This window comes from Bos javanicus, chromosome 2 (assembly GCF_032452875.1).
Source record: "Bos javanicus breed banteng chromosome 2, ARS-OSU_banteng_1.0, whole genome shotgun sequence".
In the NCBI taxonomy this organism is placed as follows: domain Eukaryota; kingdom Metazoa; phylum Chordata; class Mammalia; order Artiodactyla; family Bovidae; genus Bos; species Bos javanicus.
In genome coordinates, this window is record NC_083869.1 from 25,938,101 (window position 1) to 25,961,854 (window position 23,754).

General features: G+C 39.9%; 1 protein-coding gene and 1 non-coding gene across 2 annotated transcripts in view; both read right to left on the reverse strand.

The window, feature by feature from the left end:
* MYO3B (myosin IIIB) overlaps positions 1 to 23,754 on the reverse strand; it is a 372,181-nt gene that overhangs the window by 83,622 nt on the left and 264,805 nt on the right. Inside the window, exons 25-26 of the mRNA XM_061435661.1 lie at positions 9,490 to 9,550; positions 8,460 to 8,523 (exon numbers count right to left, since the gene is read on the reverse strand). Coding sequence (XP_061291645.1) covers positions 8,460 to 8,523; positions 9,490 to 9,550 — 125 coding nt within the window. The remainder of the gene's footprint in view (positions 1 to 8,459; positions 8,524 to 9,489; positions 9,551 to 23,754) is intronic.
* On the reverse strand, positions 8,045 to 8,148 carry LOC133236072 (U6 spliceosomal RNA). The gene has a single exon (XR_009732720.1). It is a non-coding gene; the product is annotated as a U6 spliceosomal RNA (small nuclear RNA).

The window sequence follows — 23,754 nt, forward strand, 5'->3', positions numbered from 1 at the left end:
CTTGACTCACTCCCTCCACCCCTCCCCACCCTGCTTGTTTGGCAGCTGTGCTCCTGATGTCCTGGGTCAATGCCAGAATCTAACTTGGCATTGGCAAAGAGTGCATCCTGACCTAATGCACTCAGGAAAGCACCAGAAAAGTTCCTACTGATCTTCCTCAGATACATTTACATTAACAATCTAAGCAGAAATAATGTCCCAAAACTATGCAACTTTGTAACATGCTTTAATGAGCTGCAGGAATGAGAACATGCTGTCACAGGGCTTTCCCTGAGGTACATGACCATAAGAACTGTGGCTGACAAATGACCTCCATATCTTCTACCCACCAGCCCTCAAAGGGCAGCCACTTTTCCCTCTAGCCTCAACTCCTGCAATGGAGACAGGATCTCGACAATTCAGCTGGCTGAGGGGTGGATGGTGCCAACCTATGTGGACTGCATCCTTTCTTCCTTATCATCATCACCTCCAAATTTCTGGGAAAATGGTCTGTCAAGGAATCTTTGCCTCTTGCTAGGTATTCTGCACAGTTCCTATAGAAAGCCACAATTTTGCACAGAGGCCTCAGTCGGCGTAAACTGCCATGAACAGCAACTGATGACCCAAGCACTCTGCATTCTCCAAAATTATGAAATTAAGCAAGACAAAACCAAACAACAGCCAGACAAGATCTAGTAAGAATGAGGAAAGTCTTTTAAAGGAAAGGTGTGTGATTAACATAAATGGCACTAGGTTAGAAATCAAATTTGGGTTTAAGAGAACTATAATTTCTCCCCTTTTTACTTCTATTTATCTGCCCATTTATCTGTCCTCATGCTTTCAATTCTTTTGCAAAAAGCCAGGTAACAAACTTTACGGCAATGACATATGTATTAGAGATACATGCACATATTCAGATCTGGTAGAGTTTGGAGCAGTTTTGCCTTGTGGGAGGCTGGCAGAGGTAGTAGAGTTTATAAAAGACAAAAGTCTTTTAAAGGCAGTAATTCCTAATAATTTTATAAATTGAGACACTTTTAAAAGTCTGGGACACTCCCTTCATCCTCCTCTACAGCAAAGTGACAAGTGACTGTAACTTTGTTCTGGACAATTTCCTGACAATTCAATGAGACCACTTGAGATAAATATGGACACTCAATATGTTACCAAACTTGCTTTGGAAAATGACAGCTGCAAAGACCAAGCTGTTATAATTGCATTTGTCTCTTAAGTGTCTTATTTCACTGCCTGGCCTGTGTTTGGTATACAGTAAGTGTTCAATAAGTGTTTGTTAAGTGAAAGAATAAAAAAGCATCTATATAAAGTTTACTTTTTCTGATTCAATGTAATGTCATAGAGATAGGGGATGTGGTTCTCAAAAGGTAGCATTGTATAACCCGGGAATGTGATAAAAATGCAAATCCCTCCTCTCCTGTACCCCACACAAAACTGGAAACTATGGAATGGACCAGTAATTTGTATTTTAACAATCACTCAGGTGATACTAACACTTACTGAAGTCTGAGAATCACCAATTTAAAAAGGATCCTTTAAGAAAGATTACCTCCCACACTGCTGCTACTGCTGCTGCTAAGTCACTTCAGCGTGTCTGACTCTGTGCGACCCCACAGACAGCAGCCCACCAGGCTCCGCCTTCCCTGGGATTCTCCAGGCAAGAACACTGGAGTGGGTTGCCATTTCCTTCTCCAATGCATGAAAGTGAAAAGTGAAAGGGAAGTTGCTCAGTCGTGTCCGACTCTTCATGGACTCATGGACTGCAGCCTACCAGGCTCCTCCGTCCATGGGACTCTCCAGGCAAGAGTACTAGAGTGGGGTGCCATCGCCTTCTCTGAACCTCCCACACTAAAGGTTAAGAATTCCACACCAATAGTACCTTCACTATTGCACTGAGAAAAGTCCTGAGACCGAGGCGTCATGATGAGAGTTTATGGTGAATTCTGTGGCACCCAGGCAAGAAGAAAAGATGGATCAGCATTATGGGAGTCAAAAAGAGCAGGGATTCGAGGCTTGAGAGATTATTAGTGGTCTCCAAGTCTTGTATGTGGCTTTCTGTCGTGGCCCTGGATGTTGGAACGGGGAGGCCCAGTAGCCTTGCCTCCATAGGGTCTGGCTCCCACGTGCTTTCCCAACAGGGATTATGTTGCCTTTGAGTCTCTGTTGTAGGAACATGCTCTCCCTGTCAAATGGGTGACATCTGAGCCCTTTACGATCACAGTGGTTGTGGTTTGGCAAGCTGCTTGCATCCCCTTCCAAACACAGGCAGCAGTGTGAGCTGTAGCAGAGTGTAGCATAAATCTAAGGCTCAGTTTTGCCTGATACAATGATCTAATTAAAAGTTAGTTTTCACCAGTCAAGTTCAACTTCCAATATTATTATAGGGTGACCAACTTGTCCTAGTTTGCTTGGGAAAATTCCAAAAAATCCACATCTTGGAAAACCTTCAGTCCTAAGAAAATTGAGATGTTTGGTCACCCTAATGATTTGGGGTTCCAAGGATAAAAACACAGCCCAAGTTTGCTTTCTGATAGCTGAACTTCTGCCAAGACCAATAAAATTTAGTAATAAGCAGTGAGAAAGGCAGGAAAATAAGAGTAGATGGCATTAGAGAAGTACTGGGTGAAAGAAAATGTGTATGACTTGCTCAGCAAACCTGAAGACGATATGGAACCAGATCACTGAATTCTAAAGCCACTTTGATGGGGACTCTACCATACCCCGACACTGCAAGCTGCCAGAGGCACCCCCCTGGGGAGGCTAGTATAATACCACCTCTCCCTGGCTCCCTGAAAATGTACTAGACTCCATTTTAAAAAGCCATATAGCTAAAGTTACTCTTAGCAAATGCAATGACTTTTTTTTACCTTCCAAAAGAAGTATGAATAATTTATACCACTCGTAGACAAGAAGATAACCAAGGGCAGGACTACCTAATGTCAGTGAGGTATCACAGGCCCTGACAATGAAGGCCCTTGAATAAGTAGGTCACAAACTTAGTAGCGTACACTTTACACTAAGAAAATACGGATAAAATACTTAGTATGTGCCCAAAGTCGATAGTACATCTGTGGCAGTTCCCTTTCTTTCTTTCACTGGGATTTCCTCACACCCTCAACTCAGATTCCCTTTGTTAAAATATAGAAAAAACAATTAAAGTTTGGTTTTTATACCACCACAAGGAGAAAAAGAGAGAAGGCAAAAGGAAGGTATGTTATAAAAAATGAGCACATTAGCAATAGCAGGAAATAACAGCTTTGTGTTGAGAGAGAAGAAAGTTAAAATAAACAGGTGCATTAACTAAAAATCATAACAGTTGAGAGTCATCTATTTTAAGGGTAGATGACTCGGTGGTAAAGAATCTATCCACCAATGCAGGAGACATAGGAGACTAAGATTCGATCTCTAGGTCAGGAAGATCCCCTGGAGAAGGAAATGGCAACCCACTCCAGTATGCTTGCCTGAAATTCCATGGACAGAGGAGCCCGGTGGGCTATAGTCCATGGGGTCGCAGAGAGTTGGACATGACTGAGTGAGCACACGAGGTGGTCCCATTTCACAATGATCTCCAAGGAGCTCTGCATTAGCACCAGTGTGAACTGTTACTAATAATCATGTCCCAAGACATTGTGAGTAAGGAGAACTGTGTCCAATACACTCAATATGAAAGGGGAGTCATAGTTTTAGAAAGTTCCAGCTGTCTGGAATATGTAACTTAATAGAATATCTCATTTCATTGATGATGTCTACCGTCTCTCCTCAAACCAGTGGTTTCCATTTCACCCTTGCTACTCAAAATGTGGACCCTGGGTCAACACCATGGCACCACCTAGAAGCTCTTTAACACTGCAGAATCTCAGGAGCCACCCAGACCTGCTGAATCAGAACACTCTTTTTAACCAGATTCTCAGGGTTTGGTAGGACATGCATCACCTGGCTCCTTACCTTCTGTGATTCTCTTTCTTGCTCTCTCAGGTCCAGTCACCCAGGTTTCCTTCTACTCCTCCTGTACTCCACACTGTCTCCTCAGGGCATTTGCCTCAGCGGTTCCCTCTGCTTGTAATGTTCTCCTCACGCCCTCTCTGTGCAGTGCTCTCTGACCACCCCGTTTAAAAGTTAACCATCCTCCATCCTCGTCCTCCATGCTTACCACCCCCGATCTCCCTTGCTGTACTTTTTCCCCTATAATACTTCACCTTTCTAACATCCCACACAACTGATTTAGGATTACGCTTATTGCTTATTGTCCCTTTGATGAATGGAGAAGGCGATGGCATCCCACTCCAGTACTCTTGCCTGGAAAATCCCATGGACGGAGGAGCCTGGTGGGCTGCAGTCCATGGGGTCTCGAAGAGTCGGACACGACTGAGCGACTTCCTTTCACTTTTCACTTTCATGCATTGGAGAAGGAAATGGCAACCCACTCCAGTGTTCTTGCCTGGAGAATCCCAGGGATGGGGGAGCCTGGTGGGCTGCCATCTCTGGGGTCACACAGAGTCGGACACGACTGAAGTGACTTAGCAGCAGCAGCAGCATGAAACTGGGACTTTTTGACTGTGTTGTTCCTTGATGTCACACGTGACCAGAACAGTGCCCATGAAGTGTGGTCTACAGGCTGACTCTCGCCTCTGGTCTCAACTGGATCACTGAAGAAACTTAGAGTAGTTTAAGTTAGAGTAAGAAATTTAGAAAATTATAAATCAATTTGATATTGACACAATGCCTAAATGGGTGATTATTTACCTAGTAATTCATTTCACTGTATTTTACAAAAATATCAGACTGTGCAATTTGAAAATGAAAACATCCAATTCCAATTTTTTTTTTTTTTCCCAATTTGGTCTTTTTAAAAATAGTTTGAGAAGCACTGGCCCAGGAAAGTTCCTGGCACTTAGTAAGTGTTAATAATTGTTTGCTGAAGAAATAAAGAGAAGAACAAATGCCTGAAGAATAAACTTTTACATAGTAAAGGACTGCTGCAGTCCACGGTGTCGCAAAGAGTTGGATACAACTGAGCAACTGAACTGAGTAAAGGCGAATCAGGTTTGTATCTATGCCTGTCAGTCCAATTAAATAATTTCTGCCTGGATTAGTGGCAACGTGATTCATGTTTTGCACTTCCTCGATATACTGTGCTTTCCTGTCCCATGTGAAAAATATAAGGCTCAAATGATCAATGAAGGAAATTTCTGAGACTCCCTGAATAACTGACTGAAGATAGCCTTTGTCCAAGCCCCACATCTGGACACTTTTTTGCCTGGCTGTTCTGAGCAAAGCTGGCCTGATTAAGTAACTTTAGATTTATTCCCTGCTTTCCCCTACCCTCACCTCCCTCACATCTCTTTATAAAACAATGCAGTTAGCACTCACTGAAAGTTAGAAGGCAAGCTTGTTGGATGTTAGTGTTTTCTTAAAACTGAAAAGGTCATAATATTCTCAGGCTTCTATAGAATCATGGATTGCAATAATGGATCATTTAAGGCAATGAATTGAACACAAAGGTATAACCGGGTAAAATGTCTCCTACAGAGTAAATACACTCATTTCTGCAGCTTATCACTGTGAACATATAACTAAAACTGGAAATCTTTTGTTCTTCAGCCATCTTTGTTGGCTTCTAAGGTCAAGAGGAATATGGTTTATAAAATGCTTTTTCCTGCCCAAACTTTCCTTCCCTCTCCCCCTGTTCAAAACAATAACAACAAAATGAAATGGCTTGGATTTTTTAAACTTGTCCCACTGGTATGCTATACCTCTTTGGGGGTGTTAAGAGACCACGGACAGAGGAGTCTGGCGGGGCACTGTCCATGGGGTCACAAAGAGTCAGACATGACTGAGCGACTAAGCACAGCACAAGAGACCTTTATTTTGTTCCAGGATTGTTAGAAGTACAGTTTAAAACTTCTCTGACTCATTTACTTGAGCTTTATTTCATTCTTGCTTCCACTATATCCTATCACAGTTGTGAATGCTTAAGAATTCAATTTGGGGACCTAGGCTAGTTTGCAAGGACAGAATTCGGAAATGAAAAGACATGGTTCTAGAGGGTTTAAAATCTAGTAGATGCATGTAAATAACTGTAATACAAGGAAGGACGTGATAAGTACTAAAGGAAAGTCAAAGCACTCAGAGGGAGCCATGGTGGACTCTGAAGAACGGAGGGGACCTTGAGAATGAACAGTGAGGCAGAGGAAACAGCATGAACAAAATCACGGAGGAGAGAAAGGACACACTTGGCATGCGTGGAGGACAGAGAGTAGTTTGGTATGCCAAAGCACAAAATGAGGAAGAGACACCAGTGAAGACAGAGCTAGAAAGGAAGACAGGAAGAGTTAGAACAGAGACAGCCTTGTATGTTGTGCCAAGAAGCTTAAAGTTGATGCTAGAACAACAGGGAGCCCCTGGAGATTATGGTGGAAGAGAAAGTTATGATTAGGGAATGCTTTAGAAGAGCTCCTCAGATACCCAGGCATGAGGCAAGTTGAGAGAGGAAAAGAAGCAGGAAGACCACTTAGGATACAGTTTACAAGAGTTTAAGGAGAACTCATGGTGATGGTGGCAAACCAAACAGAGAAACCTCTAGATGGGAAGGAAGGAGCAATAGTGACAGGAGATACATATGAACATTTGCAGCAACTTATTAATAAGTTTGACTTTTGCGGACACTTATCTAAAGGCAGGGAAAGATGATTATAATCCAACATGTCTCTTCGGTAGTTAATTCAAAATGCAATATATTTTTACTCCTCCTAAACGATACCACCAAAACTTGATGCCTCAAAATAAGAACTTTATTTCTCGACCCGTTTTTCATATTTAACTTTGCATTTGTATAATGTCAATAGCATAAGTACCATTGCAACACCTGACATAACAGTGTACCGTTATGATGAGCCAGACACCATGCTGTGCCCTTTACTTCTACTAGCTTATTTAATCCTCAATACAACCTTTTGGCTATGAATTACCATTTCCCTCATCTTACATGTGTAAGTCCTGAGGTAAGGAATTGTTACATAAAGCTAGGTAACAGGAAAGCAGAGATTTGCATCCAGGCAGATCTGACTCCATAGGCAGAATCTGTGCCTTTGGCTATTCAATCATGCTTTAAAAATTTCTTTTTACACGTATTTTAAAGTAGAATGCTAGAAGAGAACAAAGACCAGATGGAACAAAGAAAACAAATAACAAGATGACTGCTATAAACCAAAGTATGTCAACAGTCACATTAGATGTAAATGGTCTAAACATCCAAATTAAAAGGTAGAGATTATCTGTTTGGATAGTGAAAAATGCCAACCAAATTCTTGCATAATAGATTCTATTCTACCATGTGATCTTTTTCCTCAATTTCCATTTTTGCACCACTCTTCCCCTTACCTCAGTGTGGCCTTATTCCTGAATATTACCTGGCTGTGAGGAAATTAGTCCATTGGACAGATTTATCATTTTCTGCATGTTCATTTAAAAGGTTCTGCCATAATACACGAATCCTCTCTCATCTCTCTTGAAGAGTTAAATTTCATATGGACTGAAGGTCCTAACACATATATCACACATTCTCTACTTCATATTTTACCATTTTATCACTGAAACAGACTAAGAAGAAACTTTGAGAAGTCTAAGAAACTACTATATATTGCAGAAAAATAAATGAGATCAACAGTAAAGGCACAGTAGTTTCTTAGTATTCGTATTTTAAGTTGAAAAGATTTCTTCCTTGGGAATGATCCAAATGTGTTTAGTATTTTCTGGTTCATAAATATTTCTTATGATCTTGCTTCTAGTTTATCTTCCAGAAGTATTGATTATAGCTACTCATAACACCCCAAACTGACTTTTACCATATTCTGTAGCAAGAATTTAGAAAGGGGGCAAAAAATACCATTTTCCATGAGTGTGGCAAGATGTCTGTATTCTTGCTAAAAGAATAGCCATGTTGCCAAAAGGGCAGAACTACTCTCTAAATCCATATTCTTTACCACGCCCTAGATTTTGACTCTGAACTATTTGCTTCGGTCAGTTGTCTATCTCCCCTGTTGTTGTTGTTGTTAATATGGAATGCTTTGCAAATTTGCATGCCGTCCTTGTGCAGGGGCTGTGCTAATCTTTGTACCTTTCCAAACTTAGTATACATGCTGTTGAAGTGAGCACAAGAAAGTTTTAAAGGAGTTTCTTAATTTAGGCTTCTTACAAGTAAAGGGAAAAGTATGATCTTTGATATTCATTTTTTTTTCCTTTAGAAAAAGTAAACTTAAGTGGCACAGATAGGTAGTAAACTGCTACTTTTAATGAAAGTTTTGTTTCCAGTCTTTAAGGCTTTCTATATCTGAATGTTCTGCTAACATTAGCCCATACTAGTATCAGAGTACTGCCTTCTACACAGCCTGTCTAAACAACTCATTAAAAAGTACACAAGCGTGCAAATAGTAGAAATAGCTTACAATTCAAAATGTTCTTCTTACCAGATTTTGCAGGGGCTCCCCTCGAAGGACTCAGTCCTGGGCAATCTGGAGCAGTATGGCATGTCTGAAAAGACAGAATCAGGCCCAGAAACTGAGCGCTTCAGAAAGACCCAGTAAAATAATTATTACTTTTATCCTCTGATGAGTCAGCCTTGAGAACTCGGCTTCCATTTAACTAAGGGACCCTGAACTTCAATCATACTAGGGAAAAATTTAAGTATATTGGGGTCATGTGGTGAGTTGCTCATGCCTTACAGTAGAATTGAGTGGAGGTCCTCTCCTTGGGGGCAATTAGCTGCAAAGTCTCAACACCTTTGCCTCATCCATTTATTTCTTCCTCTGAACAAGCCAACCTAGCCCCCTTGTAAATTAATTATAGTCCGTATAAAAAACAGCTTGTGCTGATTTTCTCTTATACTTAATTTTTATCCCTGAGAAAGAAAAAAGAAAACCTATAGGAAGGTATTAATCTACTTAACATTTCTAAGTACATCATCCAAAGGATTTTGTTTTTTTAATCTTACATATGCTCAGCAGAGTTACTGGCAAAAACTGTACATTTTCTTCATTTCATCCTTTCAACATCAAATAGTAGGCAGCAAAAATTGGATCAGACTTCAAAGCCTGCTGTGGGCTCCAAGTCACAGAGAGACGCCTCCATTTCACATATTGAATTCGAGCAGGATATCAAAGTGCTACCAAAGAACCTCAGGTCCTTACTCAAAAAGAGGCTCTAACATCTGTAGAGAGTGGAGTGCACAGACAAACCACCTCAGGGATCAGCTAGCATTGACTCTCAGCAGCAAATTTCCAGGCTTTTGATTCTCTCTTCGCTGTACCTCCCTGCCTCTCTGCTGAACCAAAATTCTTAAGCAAGCTGGGCTTTTGTCTCAAAGCCTTCAAAATATCACTAACAGTTCATGTCTGGATGGCTTGACCAAGCAGCCACAGACAGGCACCATGACCACAGACTAGGACGAGTCTGTAATAAGGATAGACAGTTACTTCAGAGTCAAGGATGTCCAGCTACCTTATTTGAGTGTCCTGCGAAGACATCACACCCTTTGGAAGAACTCTGGGCTTGTGAATGCCTAAAAATAAAAATATAATAATAATTATTATAATAATATTTTTAGAAGGCTTGAAAAAAAAAAAAAACTTACAGAGGATTGCTTTCCTCCAAAGATGGATCAGAACAAACTCTCATTCAGCATCTGTTGCTTTCCATTCCAATCCTTGGTTAGGAGAACATGGTCAACTTAAGGAAATGTATCCTATCAGGTGCTGCTCAAGTCAGCCTGAGATCCTAAGACCCAAGACCCTGCCCGTTTAAAGTTGTGTGATCTAATCTACTTTACTGCTGGGTGTTCACAAACATTACCAAGTAGCCAACCATGATGCTAAGGCTGAACCTCCAATCCAGCACCTTAATCACATTGTTAAATAATTCAAAATAGATCCTGTAGTCAAATAAGTCTGGGGAATGCTAAGCTGTGTGTAGTTTAAGAGGTTTCCTTATTGCAGAATGATCTTTGACAATATGCATTTAAGGATTTCTAAAATGGGGTGTGTGAGGGAGGGGGAGAATTCAGTTCCCTAAACTACTTTGAGCAAGAAATTTAAAAAGTGATAATTAACATCTATTTAAATACTATTGTTTCATGGAGCAAAGTTTGGAAAAATCAACTTATATAAAAAATCCAGAAATTGGAACACATGGTATAAAGTGAGATGAGGGACTTCCTTGGCAGGCCAGTGATTGAGACTCTGCACTTCCATTGCAGGGGGCATGGGTTAGATTCCTAATTGGGGAATGAAGATCTCGTATGATGCACATTATAGCCAAAAAATGGTAGAAATTATTTTTTAAAAAATGTTTTAAGAGTGTGATGATTATAATTTACTCACTGCTAAAACCGACTCTCACAATTCCTTTCAGATGGAAGCCAGGAGTATGGAAAGCACTGACTAGGCGAAGGGAAGTCTGGGTAACTAAGTCCTGCTTCAAAATCCATCCTCTCTCTCTGGGTGTTTCTGTCCCTCTTACACATACACACAGGCATGCACATTTACACACATTCGATTGGGTAAATTTCTATGGTATTCTGGGTTCTAGTTTTCCTCATCTATAAAATGAGGGGATTGAAATAAACTATTCCTAAGAGTTGACTCATTGGAAAAGACTCTGATGCTGGGAGGGATTGGGGGCAGGAGAAGAAGTGGACGACAGGATGAGATGGCTGGATGGCATCACTGACTCGATGGATGTGAGTCTGAGTGAACTCTGGGAGTTGGTGATGGACAGGGAGGCCTGGCGTGCTGCAATTCATGGGGTCGCAAAGAGTCGGACATGACTGAGCGATTGAACTGAACTGAACTGAAGAACTCTCCTAGTTCTATATTAAAAAACTGTTTATTTAAGCTGAGCATTTCATTTTCTGAATTTCTGTGAATGGTTCATTAGTATTACCTTCAAAATGCATCTATATATAGATTATAAGCAATGTATGTAAGAGCTCAGTCATATCCAACTCTTTGCCACCATATGGGCTGTAGCCTGCCAGGCTTCTCTGTTCATGCAATTTTTCAGGTAAGAATACAGGAGTAGGTGGCGATTTCCTACTCCAGGTTATAAGCAATATACCCATCTAAAAATATCACATCAATATCTGTGGAGAGGAGACTCTGCTGATATATTTATTTGTATATATATTTGTTTGTCATATGTCTCCCACTATGGAATGTTAGCTTCCAAGCAGGTAGGGACACAGTCTGCTTTATTATATACTCTGTATCAACACTTAACCCTGTACCTAGTACACTATAAGTGCTCAATAAATATTTCACAAGTTGAATGAATAAAATGATGACTAGTGGACTCCCAAAATATGGACCATGAAGAATACCCTTTACATTAAAATTGAATTAACTAGCAATTATATAGTTTTCATATTTTAAAAATGTGTTTATATATCTAATAAGGATTTCACAATCATTTGAGCTAAGTGCTTTAATTGCCTATATTATACAGATGAAGAAACTATAGATCAGAGAGGTTAAGAGGTCTGCCCAGGGATTATGGCACATACCTGGCAGAGCTAAGACACTGAGCCCTGTTAGTCTGATTCCAAATACTCTGCTCTCCCTCTGAAGAATGACCCCCATGCCCTTGGCCCATGGAACTCATTCCTGTCAGCTTAGGCAGGTCGCAGTGGCAGTGGGACACCTATAGAGAGGTGGATTCAGGTCTTCCAGGAGTCCTGGTGGGCTCTGGAGAAAATCTAAGGAAGATAATTTGGCTGTTGAATTACCAAGGGGTCTCTAATTTCTGCCTTTCCTGCCCCAACAAAAGAATGAAACCTTTTAACTCCTCTAGTTTGCAAGGATTTTCAGGACCCAAAGGTCAGTGCACATACCTTCCAACAATACACTGAGGGTTGGCTCATCAGTTTGACTACTTTGTCATACAAATCTTTGGGAGGATCTAACGCATCTCAATATAATTTTTACATGTGTTACTTGGTTTTAAAAGGCAAAGGTAGAATGAGTAGTGTCCAAAGGCAAACAGATTAGAAAATACTTGATTAAACAAAGTTAAGCAGGTTTCTTTCCTAAGAAGATTTCCAGAATCTTTAACTTAATAATATGCACAATGAAACCTCAACAGTAGGAGAGAACAGGCAGCATTTCCCAGACATTATCTTGACAGTGGAAGCCTCCCTTCACTGGGGCATGTTGAGGCCCTGGTTCTTACAACACATCTTAGAAAACAGTAATCTGAGCAGTCCTTATTTGAAACAACTTTTGCCTTAAAAGAAAGAAAGAAAAAAAAAAGGATATAAGTCACTTTTCTTTAAAGTCTATAACTGCTTCAACTCTTTTGTAGCAATTTTATCAGATATCTTGTCATTTGCCTCAGGGACTTGAGCCTGGCAGCAAATGGATAACACTTTGCAAGTTGTCATCACCAAAACACAGTCAATACTTATTAGCTGCGTATGTGCCACCAGACCATGGTCAAACATGGATACATGGTTATCCCATCTAATACTTCCAACAACCATGTGGATTAGTTCTATTTTTATACCCATTTTACAGATGAGGGAATTAAGGATCCAGAAGCTAGTGACTCCCTGGTGGCTCAGCTGGTAAAGAATCCACCTGCAATGCGAGAAACCTGGCCTCAATCCCTGGGTTGGGAAGATCCCCTGGAGAAGGGAAAGGCTACCCACTTCAGCATTCTGGCCTGGAGTATAGTCCATGGGGTTGCAAAGGGTCGGACACAACTGAGCAATTTTCACTTTCAAGCTAATGACTTGTTTAAATGTCATAACTAGTAAACAGTGCAGCATAAAACCTGCCTACATAAAAAGGAGACTCCAAAGGGAAATCACTGATTCAGATACAAACTATCAATTGCTGATAAAATGTTAGACAAATGGTTGATGGTGAATAGGACGTGCAATATGGTGCCAAAGCACCACCATACAGATTCCTTCTTTAGGTCACAAGGAGAGTAAGGGAACTGCATACTGGATATTTATACCACCTCAATTCAGTGCCAATCTTAGCACCACTGATGCCCACACAACACTGTCTTGTGACGTGAGACAGTATGAAATATTCAACATCACCCAGGATACTTATATTTTTTCATTTAGTTAAAAACTTAACTTTAATCAAAGCTTTTAGATCTAATGTATAGTTTATCTAAAACACATAGTATAGAGGGGGAAAACTAGGACTGCAAAAAATCAAGCAGGCAAATATAGAAGATGAGTTATTTTATGGGATGACTGGTTCATTCTTCTAACAAATCAGTGTCATGAAAAAGGGGAGTCTTGTATGTGAATAGAGATTTAGGGGACATAACAACTTGATATAATGTAATGTCCTACATTAGATCCTGACTTGGACAAACAGGTATAAAGGACCATTCTTCAAACATCTAGGAAATTTTTATTGGTATTAGATGATAATAACAAATTATTTATTTTAAAGCATGGTATTATTTTGAACCTGTAGGAGAAATTTTTTGAAATAACATATTGTTCTCAGCCTCTGTTAGAAATCTGATGCTAAATGACAGAAGCAGTCCATTTGGTTATCAAAGGGCGGTGAATAGGAGGTAGTTGTCTCTCTGGAAATGATCCACTGCATATTTCCAGGGCTCCTGTAGCCTCTCAGAAGCCATGACTGAGGTCTCAAGCAGATTGCCTCAAGGGCTTGGCCACTCCGCTGCTTTATTGCAGTCAATTCATTGAATTGTGGGTTCTCGGGGAGATGAAAACTCTGTCACCATTGAAAACCCTTCTGCTCGGTCTCTCCCTTGAATAAGCCCCCAAATAAACTCAAATCTAATTCTCTTTTCTTAAACCAATCCCAGTGCAACAGGATGAGGGGCAGGGTGAAGGCTGGCTCTCGAGCACATGGCTACTGAGAATGCCATAGCATCTCTGCTGTGCAGCAAAGATCCATGAGGCCAGCTGGCTTTGTCATGCTGGGCTGGCAGCACTAGGGGAAGTCACCTTGGTCCAAAACTGGGTCTCAGCTTTGCAGCCTCCAAAAATTAGTCTGCCAGTTCTTTGAGGGGTAATGTATTTTCGGGAGCTGAGTTGTACTAACCAAACTCAAAACAGTCATATTTGAAAAGTAGAATGCTATTGTGTGACTTTACAGTGAGTACAATAATCTGGACCAAACTTTCCCCCTAACTAATTCGTTGTTATACTCTGCAGACCAAATTACACATTAGAAGGAAAACAGAGGAAGCAGGGTGCTCTTTGAGGATCTGACCAATCAGGCTGGTCTTATAACTGGACTTTTTTAACTTTAGGGTTAGAATCAGTCACTTTTTTTCTTAGACAGGAATAGAGACATGCTGGCTATCCTTTGATTTGCCATTTTCTAGATTTCATTTAAATTTCTTTGTGCAGTTTTTATTAATTTTGATAAAACTTGCAAGATTGTATCTTATCTTTTATCAATTATAATGTAGAATGGTTTCTAGAACTGAGAAACCCACTAGTTGTTCACTAATGAGACAATTAGTCATTCACTTACAAGCACATTCTATTTTAAAGCAGCTTATTTTGAAATTAAGGTTACTCAACCTTAATTTCTGCAATCTCTAAATAAGATGGCAGTTATTCATTGTGGGTAGATTTTTCTTAGCTTCCTACCGTCTTCAGATTTGGGAATAGTTCCTGGAAACTCTTGTCTTACTTGGTAGCCCTGGGAGAAAGGCTAATCAGAATAACCAAGCAAATTTGTTCCTGCCTCTTTGACAACTCTGAAAAAAAACCTTTTGTACATGGAGTTTTTAATATGAAGAGGTCAATTTCTTTTTTCTAAGAAGCAGCAATCAATCCACCCTGCCAAAGTTATGCTCAGACTAAGATATTTTAACACAGTAGGAGACCCATGAATCTTGAGGGAGGCACGCTTCAGGCAAATAAGTCAAACAATTTTCCTTCTGGAAGTTATTACTATGAAAGATAATAGAAAACATAAACACCTTGAGAAATGGTTTCAGTAAGTTCAAGTTCTAAAGATAAATTAAGACATTTAAGGGATGGTATCAGAGAAGAGGACACTGCCCTTTGTAAAAGATCCCATGCTAACCTGAGTGCTAACAAGGCTTCTATGTGAGCTGGCCATAGGCTGAACCCAAATGGCAACTCAAGAATTATTGTTTAGTTCTTATATGGAATGTGAACATTCAAAGGGCTGAGGGTATAAATGTGAAACAATATCCAGATCTGAATCTACCAGCATTGTATCAACTATGTATTAACTCTTTCCTGAATTATATCAGCTCGGTGTCATTGCATATTCTTACTGCTTGCTGTTGCTAAGTCGCTTCAGTTGTGTCCAACTCTGTGCGACCCCATAGACGGCAGCCCACCAGGCTCCCCCGTCCCTGGGATTCTCCAGGCAAGAACACTGGAGTGGGTTGCCATTTCCTTCTCCAATGCATGAAAGTGAAAAGTGAAAGTGAAGTCGCTCAGTCGTGTCCGACTCTCAGCGACCCGATGGACTGCAGCCTTCCGGCCTCCTCCATCCATGGGATTTTCCAGGCAAGAGTATTGGAGTGGGGTGCCACTGCCTTCTCCGATTCTTACTGCTTACATTTATTTAAATAGCTTTGAAAGCACAGAAGACTGGAGGATAATGTTTTAAGAACACAAATTATTAAGTTGGAAGACACCCAGAGTGTATAAGTTAATGCATGTTTATTACAAAAACTGGGAAGTTAATATTTCTAGAATGCTATGTTGTTTTCTATTCACCACCACCACCACAATAAATATTTGCCAAGCACATGCTAAATCTCCCCAGGGTTGTATTCATATTTCTGTGCTTTTATCTGCAATGTCATCTTCTCCCTTGACCACCTGGCCATTGCATCCTTACCCTTTAGCTCTGGCGTTGGCTCCTCTGAAGAGTCTTTCCTGCCCCATCCCCACCCCGGCTACCTCTCCCACTTGGGGCAGAGTTGGAGGTCCTTGGTGTATTTCCACAGTCTACTGAGCATAACCATACTGAAAACTTGGTTCTGTAACTGACTTATCTGGTACTACATCCTGACCAATTAAAAATGTCTGAAAATCATCTACTGAAGGTGAGCTTTATCAAATTTTGATCAAGGGAGAGAAAGCAAAGAGCAAGCACCATAATATTCTTGGCTTTTGAGATATCAGAGCTGTTCCTATTGCTGTGCTCATCAGTTTTATCTTTTCTTCTCTAGTTTTTATTTGATGAAAATGCTCTCAACTCCCAAGTGGTCTGAATATTCACCAATCACTAATCAATGAAAATGAAGCAATATCTGACTTTCTCCCCAAAGTAAATGACTAAACGAACTGGTGGCAAAATGTTTCCTTTTTTCCCTCTTTCTGATTAAAAATATATATTCACTGTTGTACTGTATAAAATATAGATATTCAAGGAGAAGAAAATAAAGAAATGGAAGAATATCTGCACCCAGATATAATATCTTGCTTCACATATTTTCAGATGCTTTTCTATGTATATAATATACATTAAAAAATAATGGCTCATGATATATTTGCCATTATAACTTACTTTTTGTATTATGAGCATCTTCCCACATATGTATGTGGAATACAATATAACATTTATGTAGTATACACCTATGTCATATTTATGGCTGTACAATACTACATAATTGGTTGGTATCACAAGTGATGTAAGTAATCTCTTATTTTTGGATATTTGTTTCCAGTTTTATGACATTATAAATGTGCTCAGTTAGTCATGTCTGACTTTTTGTGATCTCATGGACTGTAGCCTACCAGGCTCCTCTGTCCATGGGTCCTCCCAGGCAAGAATACTGGAGTGGGTTGCCATTTCCTACTCCAGGGAATCTTCCCAATCTAGTTATTGACCCTGCATCTCTTTTGTCTCTGGCATTGGCAGATGGATTCTTTACCACTAGAACCACCTGGTAAATAATGGGTCATTAAGGATATGTGCATATAGTTATGAGTATATCCAATTTAATTTCCAAAATTTTTCCAATTTTTAATTAGGATAAATTTAATTTAAAGCTATTAGCTTAAATGATGAACAAATTTTCTATTTTAAAGCTTTTGAATTGTATCATCAAATTCTCCTTTAAAAAGTAACAAAAATTAACATTCATAACTATAAAAGTATGAAAGGCCCCACTTGCCATATCATCAACACTGGGTATTATCAGTATTTTTCATCTTTGCTTACTTCTTACGTAAAAAAAAAAAATTTAACTCATTTTTATTTTAATTGACATTTCTTGATTCTGAAAAGGGAAAACATTATTCCTGGGGTTTAATATATGATATGAAGGAAATACAAAAAGCATAGGAGAAATGAAAAGAGTAATCATACAAAATAAGATCACCACTATAGTAGGAAAAAAGGAAACATAAAGGAATGATCACAGCTTTTGTATTTTTTTTTTCCATTGGGTTTGCTACTTGGTAACTTTTCTGTTTTGAATGCATGCACTGTATCTTACCCCAAGTAAGTATCATTACTCAATAAGTTGAATATGCAAATTATGCTTAAGTATATGGATATTTGTTTGCTCTTGGACACATTCTAAATTTTAGAACATGGCTCAAGGAGAAATTCATAAAAGGGCTCAAAAAGGCTGACAAATGTTTCATGATGCCGTTGCTCCAAGTTAGCACTACTAGTTTATGTACTTATGCTAATTTCCCAAATCCCACTGAGCCCTTTACATTTGATCATATTTGTCTGCCTCATTGCTTTTCCCCAACCATGAGTCCATACAACCTTAATTTGCCACTTCTGTATCCTCATTTCTTTAATTTTTTTCTCCTTTACTATTTTATTACAGGCAGCTATCACTGTGTAAAGTCAAATGTAAGAGCAGAAGATTTTCTTCATTCTGCTGAGAATTCTTGTCTTATTGGGGGAAAAAAAAAGGACACTCAACACTCAACATAAAACTGACTTCAGTTCTTTGTTAGCAACCACGGGAGCCATGAGAAAATCTGACCTCAGGCTTGGGGATGGAGTTAAGACAGAGTAGTGAGGAAGAACACATGACCCAGAGGGCTGTAGTGCCACGGGCTGAGGGCCCCAGCACAGCCAGAAAAGCTGACCATTCAGTCACCACATCTACATGAGCAATATAGAGCCTACCAGGGTCTCCACTTCACAGCTCAAGCTTAGGTTTTTTGAGGAGCCCGCTCTGGAGGCACCTAGATCTGCATATACAAATCCAGATCCCATGGACGCAGAGCCTGTGGTCTCAGTCTGCAGTGCCATTTTGTTACTGGACTATTCCAGATATTCACTCAATCATATCTGGGATCTTAATAAATGACACCTGGGGTGACAAACATCTAACTATAAAAAACATGCTGCTGCTGCTAAGTTGCTTCAGTCATGTCTGACTCCAAGCGACCCCATGGACTGCAGCCCACCAGGCTCCTCCATCCATGGGATTTTCCAGGCAAGAGTACTGGAGTGGGGTGCCATTGCCTTCTCCAAAACAAAACATGCTGGGGGCAAATTAAATTAAACTAGGTCTGGAGATAACTCTTAAACCCTGACCTGCTGACATTTTACTCACCTTACGTCTGTGGGCTAATATTAAGATTATAAACATTTATGCCACACTCAAGGCTGCAATTTGGTGGCAAGCTTTGAGATTCTGTATGATTGTAAGAACAATAGATACATTGACAATATAAGGTCCTGAATAGCCTCTCAGGCGTCACTTATTTGTTCCACAAATATTTATTGAGCCCCTTTATCTCCTACTGTTTTGGGGGATACAAAAGTGAACAGGAAATCTAAGATGCCTCTGCTCCTAAGAACCTATATTTCTAGCAGGGAAAGTATACAATAAATGAAAAAATAAGTAAATATGTTAGTATGTTAAACAGAAGAGCCAAAGAAGAAAATTAAAGCAAAGAAGGGGTAAAAGAAGTGTTGGAGGCAGGGTCTGCAATTTTAGATTAAGTGGGTACAGAAGGTGATATATAAGTAAAAGATCTTAGTAAATAAATATATTTCCATTGTGGTTCAGACAGTAAAGAGTCTGCCTGCAGTGTGGAAGACCTGGGTTCGATCCCTGGGTCGGGAAGATCTCCTAAAGAAGGGAATGGCAACCCACTCCAGTATTCTTGCCTGGAGAATTTCATGGATAGAGGAGTCTGGCGGGCTACAGTCCATGGGGTCACAAATAATCAGACATGACTGAGTGCCTAACACTACTAAATAAAAGAGAATTCACATCTTTGAAAGTGTTATCAATAAAAAACTCCTAATGGGTAAAAAAACTTTATATGTTATGGTACCTTGGGGCTGGAGGACTGATGTAAACACTTGGTAAAAGTTTAGCAACACACTTTATGATGTGTGTGTGTGTATTATATATATATATCCATGATATATATACACATATTCATGATACATTAGTTCCAAAGCACTTAGGCTAGTGTTGTTATATAAAATATAGGACACCCAGTTAAATTTGAATTCCAGGTACAAGATGAATAGTTCTTTTACTATAAAAATTTTCAAATACTTCATGGGACATACTTATGTTAAAAAGCAATCTGTTTTTTACATAAAATTAAAATATCAGTGGGTATCCTGTATCTTTATCTGCCAAATATGGCAAGTCTAACTTGGGCAAATCAGCCACTCAGCTTCTTCATCAGCAAAACATAAATAAAAAGTCTTGCCAAACTGGGGCAAAAGGATTAACTTGTCCTTTCTGGCAGAATAAAATAAAAATATAACAGGGTTTAAAAAGGGTTAAACTGAGACATGTATATGGTTAGAATTTAGAAATAAAACACACACTCAGTAACGTGTTATACTTATTGCAGTTCTGCAAGACAAGTCCCTGTACATGGACACTTCAGGCTGCACAGGATAGAGAATGACAGTGACAAGTATCTGGCATGGCTTTCATCCTGTCACCTTCCTCTCTCCTTTGGGTGGGGTCATAGGTAACTTGTGGGTTAAGTTACAGGCTTAGCACTTTAAAGACTTGTAGAGGCAAAGCAAACTTCAGAGACCATTCACTACACTTTTTTTCACATTGTAAGTGGGGAAACTGAGGCCCAGGGGCTGATATAACATGTTCAAGTGAGTTAGAGGGAGAACGGGTCTAACAGCCACATTCGTTGGATGATGCTCTTGTCAGCAGTGCAGCCCTCAAAGATACTATTCAGTCCCGTTTTCCTCCCTTAGTTCTGAAAGCAGTGCTCCGTTTGCGGAAAGAAAAGCAAGAAGCACTGAAACGCAGAGCAGGATGAGCATGGCTTGAAGGGATGGGACCCACAGACAGATGAGGAGGGGGCATAAGAAACGCTATTTAGGAAGTGTTGAAAAATGAGGTGAAAAAGTCCAAGATTGTGTGTGGTGGGTGCTGACTGGTCAGTGAGGTCACAGTGGAGCTCAAGGACAGATACCTGGCGGTGCCATGTTGATGTGGTCAGAGATGCAGGTGTGGATGGAGAGGGATCAGTTTCTAAAGAGAAAGTGGCTGATGGACTGCCCTGTCTAGAAGAGGGATGTAGTACTGCCTTTTTTTTTTTCATTTTAGCATTTTAATTTAACTCAACTTCATATTTAGAAAGAAGACACAAGAATAGTGTATGGAGTTCTGTATATTCCTCAGCAGATTCTCCAGATATTAGAACGTGCACATTTGCTTTATCCTCTCTTTGTGTCTCTGACTTTCTTTTGGTACATGTATACTGATAATACACACATACAAATACATAAACTTTTTTCTGAATCATCTAAGAGTCAGTTGTACCTGATACTCCTTTACCCCTAAATACTTAAGTGTGTATTTCTTAAAAGCAAGGGTATTCTCCTATATGACTATAGCACAACGCTCAAAGTCAGGAAATTAATATTACTACAATGCTATTACCCAATGTATAGATTACGTTCAGATTTTGCCAATTGTCTCAATGTCTTCCATAGAAAAAGAAAATTTTGGATGGTACATTGTATTCATTTGTCATGTTCCTTAATCTCCTTTCACCTGGAACACTTCCTCAGCCACACTTGGCATTTGATTTTGAAGCCCACGGGTCAGTCATTTTGGAAGAAGGCCTTTTGTTTGGTTTGTCTGCTGTTTCTTCATGATTAAATTCAAGTTATGCACATTTTGCTGGAAAGCCACTGAAGTGGTGCTGTTTTCGGTGCATCCTCTCAGGAGGCACGTGCTGTCAACTGTCTGATTATTGGTGATACTAACTTGCATCACTTGGTTAAGGTGGTGTCCACCACGTTTCTCCCACTGTGCTTTTGAAACTAATAAACATCTTATGAAGATTTTTTCTAAAACACTGTTACCCCTTAAGCTTTCACCTATTTGTTTTAGCATCTGTGGAAGATTCCTGCCTGAAACAATGATTATTTTGATAGCTGCCAATGGTGATTTTCTGTCTTCATCATTCTTTTTACATGTGTTTCACATTTGACTGTTTCTTTCTTCCTTCCCCACCTCCCTCACTTCCTCCCCTACCTCCCTTCCTTCCTCTGCCTCCTTTGTTCCTTCATTTCCTCCTTCCTTCTATCCATGTGGATTCATGAATTCTTACTTTATCCAATGTATTATATTCTTTTATCATTATTTACTTTGATAGTGAAGTTGTCCTCCATTTGGCTTAATTTTAATGGGTTGGGAGTAACAGACTTCAAAACAAGGACTTCAGAAAGGAATGTATAATACTAAGGAGTACATAAAGAAAGGTGAATTCCTCCAAAAAAACAATAACTCTCCTTATTACTACTATTTATGAGTGCTTTTGGGCATCAGATGAGATGCCGTGTGATTTGTGTAAGTTGTCTCATTTAACTTTCATGACCCTGTAAGGTTGTCATTATGTCAATTTTACATTCCATTTAAAGATAAGGAGACAGACTCTGAGAAAATAAGTAAGTTCATCAAGATCTTACCCTTAGTAGTAGCAAGTCTAGTGGACTCCAGGGTCCCTGCTCTCAACCACTAGGCAACCCTACAAATAGGGGTGGAAACCTTCAGGAAAGGAAAAGGTCTTAGAAGCAAGGCTGCACTGTTCCTGTGGGCAGCTGGACATTAGTACCAGGATTTGCAGAGTCATCTAAGCTTTTTGTATTTTTACAAATGGGGCAATAATTGCCTACAATTCTGTCATTAGTGTAGAAACTTCCCTAACCTGCATTGTGAAAAGCATCTAACCCTGCCTAAAATCCAGGGAGGAAAGCATAAAGGACTCATTTGTGCCAATGTCAGCTGACACAGATCCAGAAAGACATGAGTTGGCCAAGTCACCAAAGGAAGCATTCCCATGGGTCGAGACAAGTGAAACCCGAATTTAGGCAGAGAAGAGACAACTGAGGGAACAGTAGAGTAGGGATTCTGAAGAAATTCAGTATCTATTCATCTCTTGAGATCCCAAGTGAAGACAGGGCTGTGTAGCTCTCCCGCCAAGGCTAACATACAAGATCCTTCTTCCTGCAACAGTATTAGCATCTCTATCACCATCACACCACTTTTATTATTATATTTCAGATCCTATGAAAATATAAGTTTGGGTGAAATAAACATATTACCTGCTAGTGAAACTAATTCAAACAACCATTTTGCCCTAGAGAGAAAAGCACAATTGAATCTGAGAATAGCATCCTTACCCTCCCAGGAGGAAGAAACTAAAAATAAAAGACAACAAGGTGCTTCCTGCCAGTTGGTAAATCCAATAAGCAAAGAAGATGCCTCAACCTGGCACTGGGCAGTTAACAGTCAGCCTGACTCCCTCCATTGGAGAATGGCCATGTGGTTCTCAGAGCTAACAGCTGCCAAGCAGAACCTCTCAGATTAACCCATAGGTGGTGTTGAACCACTTCCCATTAAGATATTTGCAAAGCAAACAAAAATGATAGCCCCATTCTGAGTGCTGGGAGCCGGCCAGGAGCTCTAGCTGTTCTTGTTGACACAAAGAGCTCTCCAGGGAGGGTCTGGGCCAGAGTGTGGAAGGCCACTCCTGCCTGCCTCTCCAGACTGTGTTGATCTTAAGCCATTAGAATCTCGGTATCAGGGGCTGTTTATTATCTAATTTCCCAATCACAGCAGTTGCTGGAGCTTTGTTTCACCAGAACTCTCTACTTCTCTGTCTCCCTGACCTACACCATTCATGAGGGAAAGAAAAAATTCAACTCTCCTCCTGTTATGTCTACTCATTAAGGAGACAAGTCTGAGAAGTTACTAAGATGCATACGGAGAGTGTGGCATCGCCACTGTCAACAGCTTCTGTGGCAAACACTTGTTAGGGTTCCTTCTGAATTTAAAGTAACCATAGCAATGCTAATGGGAAATATGCTTGCATATTTGTGTCCTACAGGTAGGAGCAAGCTGCTGTTTAATTCACAAAATACACTTAGAGCTGAAACACTAATATTTTTTCCTTCTAATCCAGAGGGTAAAATGAAATAAGGTTTAAAAGGCTGTGGACACATGCAAAATTAATCTTCTTTCAACCTGGAGGATTATAGTCTCAGTTTTTTTAACTGTTCATAAACAATTGCTTTCACATAGAATTCATTTTTATACAAATATTGTTTCCTACAATATTTTCAACTTTAGCAAGTTTTCTTTTCTCAAGTTTCTTTTCTTTCAAAATAGCCTCCATATGCAAAGGTGAAAATGAAACGAAAGTTGCTCAGTTGTGTCTGACTCTTTGCGACCCCAATTCTCCAGGCCAGAACACTGGAGTGGGTAGCCTATCCCTTCTCCAGCAGATCTTCCCAA